Source organism: Erpetoichthys calabaricus, chromosome 10 (genome assembly GCF_900747795.2).
Source record: "Erpetoichthys calabaricus chromosome 10, fErpCal1.3, whole genome shotgun sequence".
NCBI lineage: Eukaryota > Metazoa > Chordata > Cladistia > Polypteriformes > Polypteridae > Erpetoichthys > Erpetoichthys calabaricus.
The window spans coordinates 150,013,148-150,032,073 of NC_041403.2; the positions used below are offsets into that span (position 1 = coordinate 150,013,148).

General features: G+C 41.7%; 1 protein-coding gene across 3 annotated transcripts in view; it reads left to right on the forward strand.

Moving 5' to 3' along the window:
• The window catches only part of rprd1b (regulation of nuclear pre-mRNA domain containing 1B), a 1,182,184-nt gene that overhangs the window by 67,520 nt on the left and 1,095,738 nt on the right, over positions 1-18,926 (forward strand). The window contains exon 7 of one of the 3 annotated variants that reach the window (XM_051932584.1): positions 3,282-3,466. The exons of the other annotated variants lie outside the window; for them this stretch is intronic. Within the exon in view, the coding sequence (XP_051788544.1) occupies positions 3,282-3,323 (42 nt within the window). The 3' untranslated portion in view covers positions 3,324-3,466. Of the gene's footprint in view, positions 1-3,281; positions 3,467-18,926 lie in introns of those variants that run through there. 3 annotated transcript variants of the gene reach the window in all.

Sequence of the window (18,926 nt, forward strand, 5' to 3'; positions counted from 1 at the left end):
AAAGGACTGTGGGAGATCCCAGGGTTGAGTTGAGTTGGGAGGCAGGGTGGCTAAGTGTCTGGGAGTGGAGTGATTTGTTTATTGTGTATGGTTTATTGGAGATTTGTGGAGTGGTGGTGCTTTGTGCACAGTATTATTATAATAAATATATTTGGACTTTTATCCGGTGTCTGGCGTATTGTCCGAGAGTTCAAGGGAGCGAGAGCGCCCTTATCTGTCACAACGTGTGTCTGTCTCTTGTGTCGCCACACTCTTCACAATGTACTAATTAAACAATTAAGCTTTAGTTACCTTGTGGTACTCAGATCCTTAATGTATAAAAGCTTTTTTAACGTTTTATTTTTTCACAGCATCGAGTCCCTTGCTCAGTTTCTTTTGCTCTCACCCTGAAAACCTGGCAGTTTAAAGTACATCGACTGGAGGGAATTAAGGTGAATATTTTCAGAAGATGCAAATATGCTACAACCCAAGAATATCCGAAATTTAAAATACTTCTGGTCCCAGGTATTTCAGATTAAGGATGCTCAACCTGTATATGGTTACCAGAGCCTTGGAAAATATAGAGTGGGTGATCTGCTGAAATAAACACGGCAAATCCATGTGTTTCGTGGAGCAGTACCCATCAGGTAACGCAGAGGATTTAGAAAAGACCCAATCAGAATCCACTTTATTGGCCACGTACACTAATGTGTACTTGGAATTTGCCTTGATTAGTATAGTGCAACGGTAGTAGAGTATGGGGCACCATGCAAGGAAAATACAGAATACAAAAGATACGCATAAGAAGATAAAATAGAAAATGATAAAATATTATGAAGCATACAAGGCAAATACCAGAAAGAGATAGAAGGATTAAAATGTCCAGGCAGTGTAGTGTGCAAGTATACATAGATGCTGAGTAGAAGCTAAGACCTGATTAGTAAGAATAACTGCACATGGGAAATAACTGTTTTAGTTGCCGTGTTGTTTTAGCTTTCACTGCACAAAGACGTTTGACGGAAGAAAGTCTTTGGAACAGGTGATGCCCTGAGTGAGTCGGATCAGCAATGATCTTTACGGACCGCTTCCTTACCCTGGACTCATAGGACTTCAGTGTGAGGTAAGTTATAGCCTATGATCTTTTCACAGGCTCTGATGATGTGCTGCAGATTGGTCTTTGTCTGGTTTGGTGCTGTCTTTGTTTAGGCTGTTACAGATGAGGTCAGATGATGGCTGTGTAGAATTGGACCAATATCGCTTTAGGGAGATTGAACTTAATCAGCTGATGCAAAAAATATAATTCTCTGATGGGCTTTCTTAATAGTAACAGTAAAGATGAGATTACAAAGAGTATTATTAGAATTAACGGAAGTCAGTGCCCAATCACAACAATCATACTTCAGCTTTTTTGAAAAGCTCTCTTTTCACTGCCTGCATGAAACCCAACATTTTCAAACTGATACGCTTTCTAGAGTGTTTGTGAAACTCTATGTTTTCGGCCATTAAAAAAGTCAAAGCAGTTTATGCCATTAATGCCAATGGAACAAGTTTGCATATGTTTAATAATAATAATAATGTTTTGTTTATGTAGCACCTTTCATACACTCAAGGACACTTTACAATTCAATACACACATTAACATGACAGTAGAATTTACATACACGAAAAAGAATAACACTCCTTGAAAAGATGTGTTTTTAACAGAAGTTTGAAATCAATAATAGATTTTTCCTCGCGAAGGCTGAGAGGGAGAGAATTCCAAATTTTAGGCGCTATCACCCATAGTTACTAGCCTGTATTTAGTTACAGTGAGTAACTTAGCGTCCGATGATCGTAATGCACGGGCAGGAGTGTAAAGAAGTAGCAGCTCAGACAAATAATGAGAGGCTAACCCATGAAGGGCTTTAAAGGTGAGAAGAATAATTTTATATGTGATTCTTGAAGAAACTGGTAACCAATGTAAATCATAGAGGACAGGAGTGATGTGAGCAGATTTTGTAGAGTGTGTAAGTAAACGAGCAGCAGAATTCTGAACATACTGTAATCTATTGATATACAGTTAGGTCCATAAATATTTGGACAGAAACAACTTTTTTCTAATTTTGGTTCTGTACATTACCACAATGAATTTTAAATGAAACAACTCAGATGCAGTTGAAGTGCAGACTTTCAGCTTTAATTCAGTGGGGTGAACAAAACGATTGCATAAAAATGTGAGGCAACTAAAGCATTTGTTTAACACAATCCCTTCATTTCAGGGGTTCAAAAGTAATTGGACAAATGAAATAACTGGAAATAAAATGCTCATTTCTAATACTTGGTTGAAAACCCTTTGCTGGCAATGACAGTCTGAAGTCTTGAACTCATGGATATCACCAGATGCTGGGTTTCCTCCTTTTTAATGCTCTGCCAGGCCTTCACTGCAGCGGCTTTCAGTTGCTGTTTGTTTGTGGGCCTTTCTGTCTGAAGTTTAGTCTTCAACAAGTGAAATGCCTGCTCAATTGGGTTAAGATCAGGTGACTGACTTGGCCATTCAAGAATTTTCCACTTCTTTGCTTTAATAAACTCTTGGGTTGCTTTGGCTGTATGTTTTGGGTCATTGTCCATCTGTATCATGAAACGCCGCCCAATCAATTTGACTGCTGTATTTAGCTGGATTTGAGCAGACAGTATGTCTCTGAACACCTCAGAATTCATTCGGTTGCTTCTGTCCTGTGTCACATCATCAATAAACACTAGTGTCCCAGTGCCACTGGCAGCCATGCACACCCAAGCCACCACACTGCCTCCACCGTGTTTTACAGATGATGTGGTATGCTTTTGGTAATGAGTTGTTCCAAGCCTTCTCCATAATTTTTTCTTGCCATCATTCTGGTAGAGGTTGATCTTGGTTTCATCTGTCCAAAGAATGTTTTTCCAGAACTGTGCTGGCTTTTTTAGATGTTCTTTAGCAAAATCCAGTCTAGCCTTTCTATTCTTGAGGCTTATGAGTGGCTTGCACCTTGCAGTGCACCCTCTGTATTTACTTTCATGCAGTCTTCTCTTTATGGTAGACTTGGATATCGATACGCCTACCCCCTGGAGAGTGTTGTTCACTTGGTTGGTGTTGTGAAGGGGTTTCTCTTCACCATGGAAATGATTCTGCGATCATCCACCACTGTTGTCTTCCGGGGACGTCCAGGTCTTTTTGCGTTGCTGAGTTCACCAGTGCTTGCTTTCTTTCTCAGGATGTACCAAACTGTAGATTTTGCCACTCGTAATATTGTAGCAATTTCTCGGATGGGTTTTTTCTGTTCTCGCAGCTTAAGGATGGCTTCTTTCACCTGCATGGAGAGCTCCTTTGACCGCATGTTGTCTGTTCACAGCAAAATCTTCCACATGCAAGCACCACACCTCAAATCAACTCCAGGCCTTTTATCTGCTTAATTGATAAGGACATAACAACGGACTTGCCCACACCTGCCCATGAAATAGCCTTTGAGTCAATCGTCCAATTACTTTTGAGCCCCTGAAATGAAGGGATTGTGTTAAAAAAAAGCTTTAGTTGCCTCACATTTTTATGCAATCGTTTTGTTCACCCCACTGAATTAAAGCTGAAAGTCTGCACTTCAACTGCATCTGAGTTGTTTCATTTAAAATTCATTGTGGTAATGTACAGAACCAAAATTAGAAAAAAGTATTTAACTGCATATAACTGTATTTAGTCGGGAGACAATAACACAAAGCATTGCAATAGTCCAGATGGGAAGTGATGAAAGCATGAATGAGTGTCTCAGTATCTTTCACACTGAGGAAAGAATGTAGATGAGCAATGTTAGGAAGATGAAAAAGAAGAAAAGCTGTCTGTACTATTGAGCTAATGTGTGGTTGAAAAGTAAGAAGCTGATCAAAGATGACGCCCAAATTACAGACTGATGCTGAGCATTCAGCCAGGATCCCATCAATGTCAATTATTAGCCCACGAAGGGTAGAGAAGACAGATTTGGTACCAACTAATAAGATTTCTGTTTAATCAGGATTGAGTTGTAAAAAATTATCTGTCATCCAATGGTTGATTTCCCGAATGCAGTCAGTCAGTCACACAAGGTATCCCTTAAAATACCCTGTGAGGAGATACGGATTGAAGAGCACCAACTTCTCTGTGATGCCAAAGAAAGGTGGTTACCCCAATGAAGAGTACTGAGTCGCTTATTTGAGCTCAAAGAAGTACAAGTTTTCCTCGCAAATTTAAAACTGTTGGCATATCTTGCCGACATATTTGATCGACTTATTGTGCCGAATAAATAACAACAAGACTGCAACACAAATTGTTTGAACTTTACATAAAACAGAGAGTTGAATTCAGGAATAACACTTTTATTGTGTAAAATCAAAAATTTGAACAATTCCCACTGCTGGATGATTTCCTCAACAAGACCATGGCAATGCATGTGTTCAAAGAGACAACATGCAGTCACTTGAAGGGCCTTCAGGTGCAGTTCTCGGACGTACTAATTGATAGTGTACTTGACATAGCAAACTCCTCATTAGATACAAGGGTCTTCAAAGATTATCTAAAGACCACTGCTGAAATACTGAAATAAAATCTCGACTCATCTCTGCACTTGACAACTTTCAACTTTTTTAAGCAAAACTCTAGAAAAACAGTTAAATGATTATTTAAACAAACACTCTATTCTTAATAAGTTTCAGAACAAATCATAGTACAGAAACTGCACCACTTAAATTGATAAATGATTTACCGGTTAATGCTGACAGGGTTTACGCATATGCTCTTGTAGCATCTGACACCATAGACCCCAGTATTTTTATAAATCACCTTAGACAATAGGTGGGCCTCTCAGGCAGCATCTTAAATTGGTTTCAGGTTATTAAACAGGTAGAAAATTCTTTGTTTGTTCTGGTGATTGTAGTTCAGAGACCCATGATATTATATATGGTGTACCACAAAGATCTATTCTGGACCCTTCGTTATTTTCAATCTTTATGCTCCTATTAGGCGAGACTACTTCAAAACACAAGGTGGACTATCACAGCTATGACACACAGCTTTACCTATCTATAGCACCTGATGACCCTGACCTTCTGGGCTCTCTGACACAATGTCTGTCTTGTATTTCTGAATCAATTAGTAGTAATTTCCACAAACTATCCATCCATCCATTATCCAACCCGCTATATCCTAACTACAGGGTCTACTGGAGTCAGTCCCAGCCAACACAGGGCGCAAGTCAAGAAACAAACCCCGGGCAGGGCGCCAGCCCACCACAGGGCGTGCACACACACCCACCAAGCATACACTATGGATGATTTAGGATCGCCAGTGCACATAACCTGCATGTCTTTGGACTGTGGGAGGAAACCTATGCAGACATGGGGAGAACATGCAAACTCCACGCGAAGCGAACTCGGGTCTCCTTACTGTGAGGCAGCAGCGCTACCCACTGCACCACCGTGCCACCCTTCCACAAACTAAATAAAAATAAAACTGAAACCTTAGTCATTAGTAAAAAACTGAAATAATCAGGTTATTAGAAATAAACTTGATCCATTAGCTTTGAAAGTCAAAGTGGAAGCAAAGAATTCAGGTGTAATCAAAAAACTCAGACCTAAACTTTATATCACATAATAGCCAGATTACTAGGATGGCATTTTTCCATTTAGGGAACATTGCAAAATTTAGACCTCTTATAACATTGCAAGATGCTGAGAAGTTAGTTGTACACTTTTGTTTTTAGTCAGCTAGATTACTGTATCGTACTCTTAGCTGGTCTATCTAAGAAAGACATCAATCGGTTGAAGTTAGTCCAGGATGCAGGAGCGAGAATCCTTGCCAGAACAAGACAAGATGAGCACATCTCATCAGTTTTAGTGACATTACAGTGGTTACCAGTGTCCATTAGAATTGACTTTAAAATACTACTCATGGTATATAAGCCATTTAATCATTTTATCCATGCCCCATCCTATATTTTGGAATGCCAAGTCATAAGGTTAAATTGTCTGATGGTGGTCTGCTTAGAATTCCAAGAGCCAGCCATAGAAGTGGTGAGGCGGCTTATTGCTGTTATGCACCTAAAATCGGACATACTTTACAAATAGAGATACGCCAGGCTAATACTGTGAAATTTAAAAAAAAAACTGTTAAAATCCCTTTTTTTTAATTTACCTTTTTCATAGCTATATTTTAGTCCTATCCTTAATAAATAGATATGCATAGAATCATCATACTCCTCAGTGAACCTGCAATCATTATTAATCTTTAATTTTTTCTGTTTTCTTTTCGGATTTTTCTCTGGTTGTGTTCTGTACCACCACCGCCACCTGATCAAAGTCCTGTGCAGCAGCCTGTGATGTCTAAATATCTGAATGTAAGCGGTGTCGCAGTTAAGGCTTTTGTCCACCTCTCGAACCCTCAGGTACCACTCTGAACACCAGGTAAAAGTACAGTAACTATTTATTTTACTATTGTACAGTGCACAAAGCACCCTCCACTCCACACTCATAAACACAATAATTCTCTCAATAAACAATCCTCCTCGCCCAGACACGTCGCCACCCTACCTCCCAGCTCAGCTCAGTGTACTGGGCTTCCCAGAGTCCTTTTATACACCCTGACCCGGAGGTGTTCCCGTTCAACAGTCCACAGTTCCTTTTCCCTTCCGGGTCAGGGTAAACAGTCCTTTTCTTCAACCCGGGAGCACGTCGTTTCTTCCTGTCACGTGACCGTGACGTACTCCCGGGTTATAGGGCACATGCGAGCCTATGAGCCCCCCTACAGCGACGCCTGGTGGCCCCCAAGGTATCCAGCAGGGCTGTGTGTATAAACTACAGAGTCCATGAGGCCCTGCTGGAGGTCGGGGCACCATCATGCTGTCCGGAGGGCTCCTCCTAGCGGCCTGGGGGTGGCGACCGGAGTCCATAGCCGGTCGTCCATCACAGCGGATACCCCAACCTGCCATGAGAACCGCTGAGTTAAATTATTAAAATCAAAGCCTAAAAAACCCAATAAAGAACGACTTGAGATCATTTATGTTGGGCAAAATGCCTAACGGAGGCTGGACTCCCTGCAGATTTAGTTTTTTCCTCCAGCTTAACTGGAGTTTTTTGTTTGTTTTTTCTGTGCACATTCTTCAGAGTGTCCTACATTCTCAGATGTTATAGACATCAGCAGCCGTCAGATCTTTTACGCTCACTGTGTGACATTTCTCAAGTTGTCTGAGAGGCATATAAGTCCAGGTTACAAGGTGAAGATGACCACTGTCGTTATCATAGTAGCATTCCACCCTGCATCACTTGTCTGGCCTCTTCCCTTCCAGTTTAAGAATGATCTCTTAAGTTAATCTCACCGTCTGGAAAGCATACATAATATACTAGTCGTCCCCTGGGGCTCTGCCTTCATAAAAGTGAAAAAGGACAGCAAGAAGGGCCCCGCCCGGCTCCCCACTCCTGACGTCACGCTTCCCCCTCCCCTCGGCCTGCAGCCTCTGTCTCAGATTAGCACGAATATATCGCTCCTGCAAGCGAACTATGATTCTTAGTGCAATGAGAGAAGTCGTAACCGAAATGTTCAAGCAAATTATAGAAAAATTATAGAAAATAACCCGATCTAAATCCGTTAAGTAGTTCTCTTGCTAGCTAAGTGGAGGTAGGGAACGCCCTGAGGGTGGCGCGAGTGAAAGGGCACCCCTCCCACCTCCCCTCGGCCCGCTATGTGTCTCTCGGATTTGCCCTAATAAATCATTACCACAAGTGAACTGTGATACTTAGCGCGATGAGAGAAGTTGCAAAATCAACCGGAATGTTCAAGTAAATTCTATTAAAAATCTAGATCTCTAAATCCTTTAAGTAGTTCTCTCGCTAGCTAAGTGGAGGTAAGGAATACCCTGAGGCTGGCGTGTGAGTAAGAAGGGCTCCCCTCGGCCTGTCTGCGTGTCTCTCGGATTTGCACTAATAAATCGGTACCGCAAGTGAACTGTAATACTTAGTGCACTTTCATGAAAGCGGATAGACAGACAGACAGACGTTGGATTTTATATATACAGTGCATCCGGAAAGTATTCACAGCGCATCACTTTTTCCACATTTTGTTATGTTACAGCCTTATTCCAAAATGGATTAAATTCATTTTTTTCCTCAGAATTCTACACACAACACCCCATAATGACAACGTGAAAAAAGTTTACTTGAGATTTTTGCAAATTTATTAATTATTTATCATTAGGATCCAAACACACAACACAGGATAAGCGCACCCTGCTGGTCTCACCAACACCTCTTCCAGCATCAACCTAAGCTTATTCCAAGATGGTTTCCCATCCAAGTACTGGCCAGGCCCAAACATGCTTAGCTTCAGGTGGATGACCCATTCTGAAGTGCAGGATCCAACATTGTGTATTTAAAGACTCTGGGGTCTTAAGTATCAAAATGGCCAATATTATTTTTAGTTAATATTAGAACAACTTCACAAACTAAAATGACATACAGTGCATCCAGAAAGTATTCACAGCGCATCACTTTTTCCACCTTTTGTTATGTTACAGCCTTATTCCAAAATGGATTAAATTCATTTTTTTCCTCAGAATTCTACACACAACACCCCATAATGACAACGTGAAAAAAGTTTACTTGAGATTTTTGCAAATTTATTAAAAATAAAAAAAACTGAGACAGCACATGTACATAAGTATTCACAGCCTTTGCCATGAAGCTCAAAATTGAGCTCCGGTTCATCCCGTTTCCCCTGATCATCCTTGAGATGTTTCTGCAGCTTCATTGGAGTCCACCTGTGGTAAATTCAGTTGACTGGACATGATTTGGAAAGGCACACACCTGTCTATATAAGGTCCCACAGTTGACAGTTCATGTCAGAGCACAAACCAAGCATGAAGTCAAAGGAATTGTCTGTAGACCTCCGAGACAGGATTGTCTCGAGGCACAAATCTGGGGAAGGTTACAGAAAAATTTCTGCTGCTTTGAAGGTCCCAATGAGCATAGTGGCCTCCATCATCCGTAAGTGGAAGAAGTTCGAAACCACCAGGACTCTTCCTAGAGCTGGCCAGCCATCTAAACTGAACGATCGGGGGAGAAGGGCCTTAGTCAGGGAGGTGACCAACAGCCCGATGGTCACTCTGTCAGAGCTCCAGAGGTCCTCTGTGGAGAGAGGAGAACCTTCCAGAAGAACAACCATCTCTGCAGCAATCCCCCAATCAGGCCTGTATGGTAGAGTGGCCAGACGGAAGCCACTCCTTAGCAAAAGGCACATGGCAGCCCACCTGAAGTTTGCCAAAAAGCACCTGAAGGACTCTCAGACCATGAGAAAGAAAATTCTCTGGTCTGATGAGACAACGATTGAACTCTTTGGTGTGAATGCCAGGTGTCAGGTTTGGAGGAAACTAGGCACCGCTCATCACCAGACCGATACCATCCCTACAGTGAAGCATGGTGGTGGCAGCATCATGCTGTGGGGATGTTTTTCAGCGGCAGGGACTGGGAGACTAGTCAGGATAAAGGGAAAGATGACTGCAGCAATGTACAGAGACATCCTGGATGAAAACCTTCTCCAGAATGCTGTTGACCTCAGACTGGGGCGACGGTTCATCTTTCAGCAGGACAACGACCCTAAGCACACAGCCAAGATATCAAAGGAGTGGCTTCAGGACAACTCTGTGAATGTCCTTGAGTGGCCCAGCCAGAGCCCAGACTTGAATCCGATTGAACATCTCTGGAGAGATCTTAAAATGGCTGTGCACTGACGCTTCCCATCCAACCTGATGGAGCTTGAGAGGTGCTACAAAGAGGAATGGGCGAAACTGGCCAAGGATAGGTGTGCCAAGCTTGTGGCATCATATTCAAAAAGACTTGAGGCTGTAATTGCTGCCAAAGGTGCATCGACAAAGTATTGAGCAAAGGCTGTGAATACTTATGGACATGGGATTTCTCAGTTTTTTTATTTTTAATAAATTTGCAAAAACCTCAAGTAAACTTTTTTCACGTTGTCATTATGGGGTGTTGTGTGTAGAATTCTGAGGAAAAAAATTAATTTAATCCATTTTGGAGTAAGGCCGTAACATAACAAAATGTGGAGAAAGTGATGTGCTGTGAATACTTTCTGGATGCACTGTATATAGAGATGAGAGTGGTAAACCTTCTCGTCTCCTTCCTGATTGGGTCCTAATGATAGAAACCAGAATTCCTATGACAGCAAAGTAGTAGCTGCTGAAGAGACAGATCTGAGGGGACTTCTGAAGGGGTGCAGGGTATAGTTGTGGCCCAAGTAGTTTTAATGTGCCACAATATTGATGTTTTTTCTTCCCTTTTGTGATTGTGTTACCCATAAGGTGTCATGTGCTGATCCTAATGCCCTCCATAGCGTTTCAGTGATGTGTGTGTGTTCCATCTGACTGGCAATCTGGACTGGCAGGTCAATGCCAATAGCCTTTTTTAAAGCTTGACAAAATAAAGAGCTAGAGCTATTTTTGTCCTCCTGCTGGTGTCTTCCTTGCAGAAGGGCCAACACACCACTGTATATCCACAGCCTTCAGATAGTATTCAGACTCCAGCACTTTTTTTCACATTTGTGCAGCCTTAGGCTAAAATCATTTAAATTATTTTTTTCCTCATCAAGCAAACACAAATTTATTAAAAATAATAAAATGAAATATCCCTTTGACAGGTGTATTTAGACCCTTTAACCATTCATTTGTTGAAGCCCCTTTGACAGCGATTACACCCTGTGTAGTCTTCTTGGGTATGAAGCATAAAGCTTCGTTCACCTGCATTTGGGGATTTTCTTCCATTGTTCTCTGCAAATCCTCTGAAGCACTGACAGACCATCACTGGATTGCTATTTTCAGGTATTGCCAAAGAGGTTATTCCAAATAAAGAACAGAAACGCTCATTTGGCATTGTTGCCCTCGTCTTTGGGCTCTGAATTACAAAAGAAAACTTGGCTTCTTAGCCATGGGGTCAGTTTGCTTGTTAAAATAACGCCTCCTTTAGGAAAACCAGGGTATTGGAGGGGGCGGAGTCTGTTTGGGCGGTTTCTCAGTGCTGCGGGAAGAGAAGGAGAAGACAATGTTAGTGATAGCATCCCCTCTCGTCCCAGCGGGTTATAACATACCTAAACAGAGCCTGTAAGGAAGTCCTCCGACATGTGTTCATGACACCACATACCGAGAGGTCTGTCTATTAAATAACGAGACTGACACAATAACTCACTTTTATTTATTTAACAATTCTAATGCTTGTCCCCTTCAATAGACTCGCCATTCACAATTACGCACCGATGTAGTCTGGGTTTCCAGTGGTCGAAGGCATGGAGCAGATCAGTTTCTGACAGCTGTTTCAAGACATCTGACGTTTTCTTCTTTACTGCATCCATTGACTCAAAATGTGTTACTTTAAGCGCTGATTGCAATTTAGGAAAAACACGTGCAAGAGACATGCAGTCTTCTCCGTAAGCCTCAGTAAACATTTGAAAAGATTCTGTTGGCGTTTTGTTTGATTTTACTAAACATTTCAAATTTATATGTTGCTCAACATTTAAATTTGCATGATTCCGGTACACAAGGGGATACACAACTGCATTAAATGGTGACTGACAAGCAACTAAACGGCAGAGAGTGTTGTTGTTTGTCATGCAGGTTTGAACAGGTTTAAACCTGCATGGCAAGTGCTCATAATCAGTTCTCAATAGGGAATCCCGGACATTTTTCATTCCTGCATTCCCGGGAATGAAACTGCTGTAATTCCCGGGGAAACGGGAACAGCCAAGCTCAGATAGATAGATAGATAGATAGATAGATAGATAGATAGATAGATAGATAGATAGATAGATAGATAGATAGATAGATAGATAGATAGATAGATAGATAGATAGATAGATAGATAGATAGATACTTTATTAATCCCAAGGGGAAATTCACATAACATATGAACATATTCACATATATAGCATGTAAAAATCGATCAAGAAATAACAGTTATAGTTGAAAATAATTAAGGTGGCGCCATTGCTGCAGCTTGCACTTCATCAGCTTTGAACAGCAACTTGAAATTGCAATACGTCAGTCTGTTGCATCCGCATTATCTGTGCCAAGAAACTTGCCATCACAGAATGATGACAAGAAACTGGATGCATCAGTAAAAGCTGAAATGGCGGTGTTTCAGAGCAACGGCAAGTGCAGGCATTGTTTAGAACAAGTGTATCAGTATCTGATGATTGTGCTGCCTACTTCAGTGGAGGCAGAGTGTGCTTTCTCAGCGGCTGGCGTACTTCTGCATGAAGGTGTGTTCTTGGACGACTGCATGCTGGACACGTTAATAATAGTAAATTACATTTATATAGCACTTTTCTCAGTACTCAAAGCGCTATCCACACAGGGAGGAACCGGGAAGCAAACCCACAATCTTCCACAGTCTCCTTACTGCAAAGCAGCAGCACTACCAATGCGCCACCTGTGAGGACGTTGTGCTTTCTACGCTTTTATTACCACAACTAAAGATACATGTGCTTAAATGACAGCATGAACTGCTTGTAGATAAGGTTAGTCTTTTATTTGTGTCAACACATTGCAGTAGTTTTATTAAAAATAAGTGTCGGTCGTTCTAAAACCGTTCATATGTGAGATGCCCGTGCACTGTGTCATCATTCCCGGGAATGAAATGCGGGATTCCCGAATTCCCAGGAATGGATAAACCCGTCCGGGAATGGATTCCCTAGATCTCACTGCTTCGTTTAAGATAGTGGACTCAAACTCCAGTCGTGGAGGGCTGCAGTGGCTGCAGGTTTTCATTCCAGCCCTTTTCTTAATTAGTGAACCTGTTTTTGCTGCTAGTTAACTCCTTTTCCATTCATTTTAATGGACTTGTTCTTGAAGACTCAGACCCCTTAATTGTTTCTTTTTCCTTAATTAGCAGTCAAAGAATAATGAGATATAAAATGAGCCAAAACAGGACCAGCAAACTGTGTCCATCATACAATATCTGAACATAAAAAAAGGTGAAGGTCTCAGGAATGTCGACCTGCTCAGGACCACAAAACATTTTCGCAGTGCTCTTAGAAAAGAGAAAATCATTAATTTCGGAAATGTCTGCCATTGCACAATGAGAGCAGCAACAAGCCATGGAATTAAAGATCGGGTTTAATTCACGATAAGAATCAGCGCCTAATTAAGCAATTGGATGGAGTTTGAGGCCCTGACTTAGTTGGTCTTCTGCTGGCTCCCTCACTTCACATTTCATTTCTGTTTGGGTGCCATTTGAGGAAAGAAATGAAGCAATTCAGAGGAATGATGAAGATATTCAGGGGAATCAATCTTAAAAAAACAAGTCAATTAAAATGAATGGAAAAGGAGTTAATTAGCAACGAAAACAGGTCACCAATTCAGAAGAGGGTCAGAATGAAAACCGGCAGCCACTGCAGCCCTCCAGGGCCAGAGTTTGAGACCACTGAGTTAAACAGATAGAAATACAGTCTCGTTATTTAATAGACAGACCTCATACACCTGTCTATGTATCCATGCATTTAATGTCGGTGTCATATGAAAGCTGAACGCCATTTTTGGAACAGCTTCAGCTGTGGTTTGTCTTCCATCTTCTCATCTTTTCTACTTTGCCAGCCTTTCTTCTCTTCCAAATCCTTCCTGTATACTGCAAATATTTTCAAGGTCCTGCTACATTTGACAAATAATTCAGAGGAGCTTCTACACAATTTCAATACAAATTCGATAATATTTCACAAAATACAATTTTTTATGTGTTTAAAACTTTGTGTTCTTTTGTTTTTTAGGATTACAGTGCCAATATTATTTTTAAAGCATGAAGGAAAGGTAAGACCTCCACTTCTAAAGTTTTCCAATAGATGGTGCTAGAAGTGTTTGGAAGATTCCGTGTTTAGCGTCCTGTTGTTACAATTTGTTCATTGCAGCTGTAATTACGAGTCCTCAATTATGGATCAATGTTCAAAATAATAAATAAAAGTACTGTGAAATGTGACAATAAATAAATAACAACAACATAAAATGTGAGCTTAAATAATTAAATGTATCACTAAATATATTTTTGTTGGATTTTTCATTCTGCATTCATTTAATTAATTCTATCTTTCTTTATTTCAGTGGCACTGGACACAGCGAGTTCTGTTGTTTAGATTGGCGAATCGACGGGAGTGCGGACATAAAGCATTAAGCGTCACATTTACAGCATACAAATCTGATGCAGGCTCCTAATAATGAAATTGGAGTTTCTTGAATTAAAGTAGTTTCTTCGCACATTAATTCTGAGCAGTTTTTTTCTTGCGCTCATATGCAACACGCACAGTCACAACTTTCTGCATGCGTATGAGCCACAGGATTTGTAGGTTAAGCAAAGCACATTTAATATCGTTTGACAGATTCCTCCATAATGAATGACCATTCATTGTCACAATTAAATACATTTGAGAAAACAGCAGAGGCACAACCCTTCTGCTCAGTGTTAACAGCATTTATTTGGAGAGGGGTGGACAGTTTCAGATATTTCCATGTCCACATCGCAGAGGATCTACAGTAACCCTGGTCCAAACACGTGGACAGCTTGGTGAAGAAGGCACAATTTCTTTACCACCTCGGACACCTTAGAGAGTTCACGCTGCCCTCCCAGATACTGAAGAACTTCTATAAATCCATCATCTGGATTTTTACTGCCTGGTTTTATGTACGGCACACAGCAGGACCACAAGGCTCTGTAGAGAATGGTGTGGTCAGCTGAACGCATCGCTGGCTGTGCACTCACTAACCTCCAGGACATCCACACCATGTGATACCAGACCAGGGCAAAGAAAATTATCGGAGATACCAGCGACCCCAACAACGGACTCTTCTCTGGTCTGTACTCAGGTAAATGCCACCGCTGCCTAAAGTCTGGTTCAGAGTGGTCTTGCAGGACCAGACGTGATTTTCAAATACGAATACACGTATGGGTACAATTCGTTAAAAAGGGTAGTGAATAGCGGCGAAATCCTGTGCTGCAAAGGCTTCACCCACAGGGTGTCTTTATAAAACACTCAACCCCAATTCCTCCATATGATGGTGCAGGTCGGCTCCTTGCTCCCTTTTCTCATTCGGGAGCCCCTTGAACCCGACACCATCGATAGTGATGACCGGGATGAGCTATACAAATGAGGACACCACAAGAAGTAAAAGTGCAAAAGTGTACAGTACCTTTATTAAAAAAAAAACAGAATCAAAATTAATCCAGAAAAACGTGAAATAGTGGCGGTTAAAATCAATAAAAATTCATTAAAACGAGGTTAAAAAATCCACTGCCAGGCACTGTTCTTTTTTTTTTCTTTTTAAACTTTTTCCATCCTTTAAATGGCGGCTCCCCTGCTAATCCCTCCTGGGCCTTGCAACAGAGGAGTCGCCCTATCTGCAGATGCAGCTGACCTTCTGCATGTCCGGTTGCCTTTCGTCCCACGGCTATGTACAGGATCCATCACCTGACCGAGATTTGGGTCCCCAACGGCCAGGGCGCTCACACGTGAGCTCCTCCCTCCCCAAAGCCTCGTTGACCCATGCTGTCATCCCAGTCCAAACTCCTGGTCACTCCAGCTCCTGAGAACAGCTCAGCCATAGTGACCACTTTCAGCTGCCCCCCACTGAGTGTTGGCCTCACACTCCTTCTCAGGGGCTCTTCTCCCAGCTGTCTAATTTTCCCTCATGAGCCTGCTCCCTTTCACTCGCTCACTCCCGCACCGGCTCTTTTCTCCTCCTGCCTCCTGTCTTTCTTCTAACCTCTGTCTCCATCTTTCTTTTTCTCCCATCTCGCACTCACGCTTCCCCTTTTAAAATGGGGACGTGGCACAGGTGTGGTGATTAGCAGCTCCCATCATCGATTATGGCCATAAGCGATTCCGCACCCGTGCACTTATGCGCCCCGGGAACTGCTCCTGCCAGGCTACCACGGCCCCTCCTTAAAGCTGCGAGTGTGGCGATCATTTATTTAAAATGGTGCAGATCAGCCGCGGACATCACTTCACCACACTCCAGTCCGTGCATTTTAACCGCCAGGCATTCAGGAAGAGAGCAAAAGAAACTGAACAAAGTCTTGACTCTAAAAAGCTTAAATGGCTGTTATCCATTCAGGAGTTCAATAGCACAAGGTAACTGAAGATTAATAATTAATTTGGACGTTGTTATGAGCGTGGCGACATGGGATACATACAGACACATGTAGACAACCGCAGCTACATGGCTCCTCTTGATTTCTATGATATCTTTGTGTCATTTTCACTGTTGTATCACTATGTGACATAACAACAGCAAACAGAGTTTAAATAAGCATTGTGGTCTATGGATACACAATGTGTTAAAACGCTGCGGCTATTTTGTCATGGCATGTTTGTATTTCCAGTTAGACAGTAATGTTACAGTTCTTTAGTTATTCATCTAGATGTGCAGTCAGAAGGCGGATGTTGTGCAGCCTCATCTGTGCTTTACTGGTGTCGTTAGGCAAAGTTGTTGATTCGAGTGTTTTGAGTACTGAAGTCTGCATCTCCTGGGGCTTTTCGTGATCAACTCTTTTAACAGCAGTCCTTTTGATGGAGTGTGACACACCGTTTATTTCAAACTTCATATTTTGCAGTTCGTAATTTCATGATCATAGACTCCTACACTATAATCGTAACGGTGAACAACAGAGCACAGCACCAGTGACGACATATTGCTCACATTTACCATTCATCCATTGATGCCATCAAATGCCAATATATATCCTAAAGCTACTGACATTTTTCACTGGCATCAAATTATGTTTATTTTTAAAAAGTGCAATGAGATCTCTGCACATGCGACGCACATTTATACATCTTAATACGTTTTTTTTTTAAGAGACTTTTTGACTGCAGACAGAAGTTTGCTGTTTGTCTAACCAGGTTAACGAGACCCCCTCTAATCGCTACAAACCAAAGTCTTTGCCCCCTACTCTGAGTGCCACCAATCCAAGCGGTGGATTGGATTTAGAAATGTGACACTCAGTTTTAAGCACAATTCACTCCTAGTTGTCTCCAGACCGTCATGGTTCAGCCAGCATGTATCCCCTGGCAGGGATTCAAAGTGTCATTTCTTGTTGGTTTTTCATTATTTTATGCAATTTATTTGCATTAATGTTTACGTAATTTTATGTTGCAAAAGGGGAAGGGCTTTAGTTGTGTCCCTTGTGCTTTGTGGGTGATCCCTCAAGGAGCGGGGCCACCTGACCATCACCACCAAGAACGGCCATCCACCCTATTTAAGGGAGGGCCCCCCAAGGTTCCTGGCAGTTCACTGAACGTGCTGGAGTGGAAAGTTCTTGTGAGTATTTGTCTTTGCTAATGTCTTTTGATTTCCTGGATATCGAAACTGTGCTATGTTTCTCGACTTGCCTTTGGATTTGTGTATTGAGACTGTGTAACTGACGTTTTGAACCTCTTCTCTGTCTTTACTTTGATTTTTTGGATATTGTATTTTGGCTCTGATTTCTGTTTACACTTGCCTTTCAGTTCCCAGCAGAGGTTCATTAAGATTGATGGAGATAAGTTACTTATCATGTCAAAATTTTATGGAGAGTATTGCATTGATTTTTTTCTGCTTTTTGAATTTTGCTATTGCCTTTAGATTCTGAGTATTGAATTGTAGTTTTACCAAATTTTGCAACTTTTGTTCTCTTTTCCTTTCCATTTAATGGCATTTTTGTGTTTCTGGAACATTTAAAATATATTTGTGAACTTTGAAAGCCAAGGCCATCTTTTTGGGCCTGTGCAGTTGAAACCTGCTTGTTGAGTTTGGGGTTGCCTAGGGTGAGGCCTATCTCTATTAGATAGGCCAGTGAAGATTCAGGTATGGTTTGTGGGTTTTTTTTTGGCATTTTGTGTGGAGTAAATCACAACAACAAGTAACACCATATTAACATCCTCCGTATCTTTCCTAAGAGTAAATATGCAAATATCAGCTGCCTGTTTTGGATGTAATTATTGTACTGACTGGAACATGCATCTGCACTTTATAGAATATGCATCTGTACTCATAAAACATTATCTGTGCAATAACTGTCATTTGTACTTGCTGCTCATTCAACTCATATTGCTCTATAACTTTACTTTATATGGCTTGTCTATTTTTAACTTGTAATTTTTTTAAATTATTTTTTTAGCTTTATTAGATCTAGGCTGGGCGGCACGGTGGCGCAGTGGGTAGCGCTGCTGCCTCGCAGTTGGGGGACCTGGGGACCTGGGTTCGCTTCCCGGGTCCTCCCTGCGTGGAGTTTGCATGTTCTCCCCGTGTCTGCGTGGGTTTCCTCCGGGCGCTCCGGTTTCCTCCCACAGTCCAAAGACATGCAGGTTAGGTGGATTGGCGATTCTAAATTGGCCCTAGTGTGTGCATGGTGTGTGGGTGTGTTTGTGTGTGTCCTGCGGTGGGTTGGCACCCTGCCCGGGATTGGTCCCTGCCTTGTGCCCTGTGTTGGCTGGGATTGGCTCCAGCGGACCCCCGTGACCCTGTGTTCGGATTCAGCGGGTTGGAAAATGGATGGATGGATAGATCTAGGCTGAGTGACTTGTTTTTCTTGTCATACACATTTCATTGTATGTTGACCCTGTGTTAACCTATATATGACAAATAAACCTAAACCTAACCTAACCTAACCTAAATGTTATGCCTCCTTGAGCATTCGTGCACATAGTGAAAAAGCAACCTGCTTCAGGTAGTTTCTTAAATTTGTTGAAAAGTGGCCTTATTACACTGGGAGATTCACTCAAAAGAGGCCCTGAATATTCTGCTGTAACTTCCGTTAGAATGAAGCAATCGGAACCTAAAAAAATACGCAATATAACTTGACGTATGTTTAATCAATTACATTACATGCGATGCTGGAAGTGGTTTCCATTTTCTGCCAGACACATTTTGACATGGCGCTCCATGTTCCTGCAC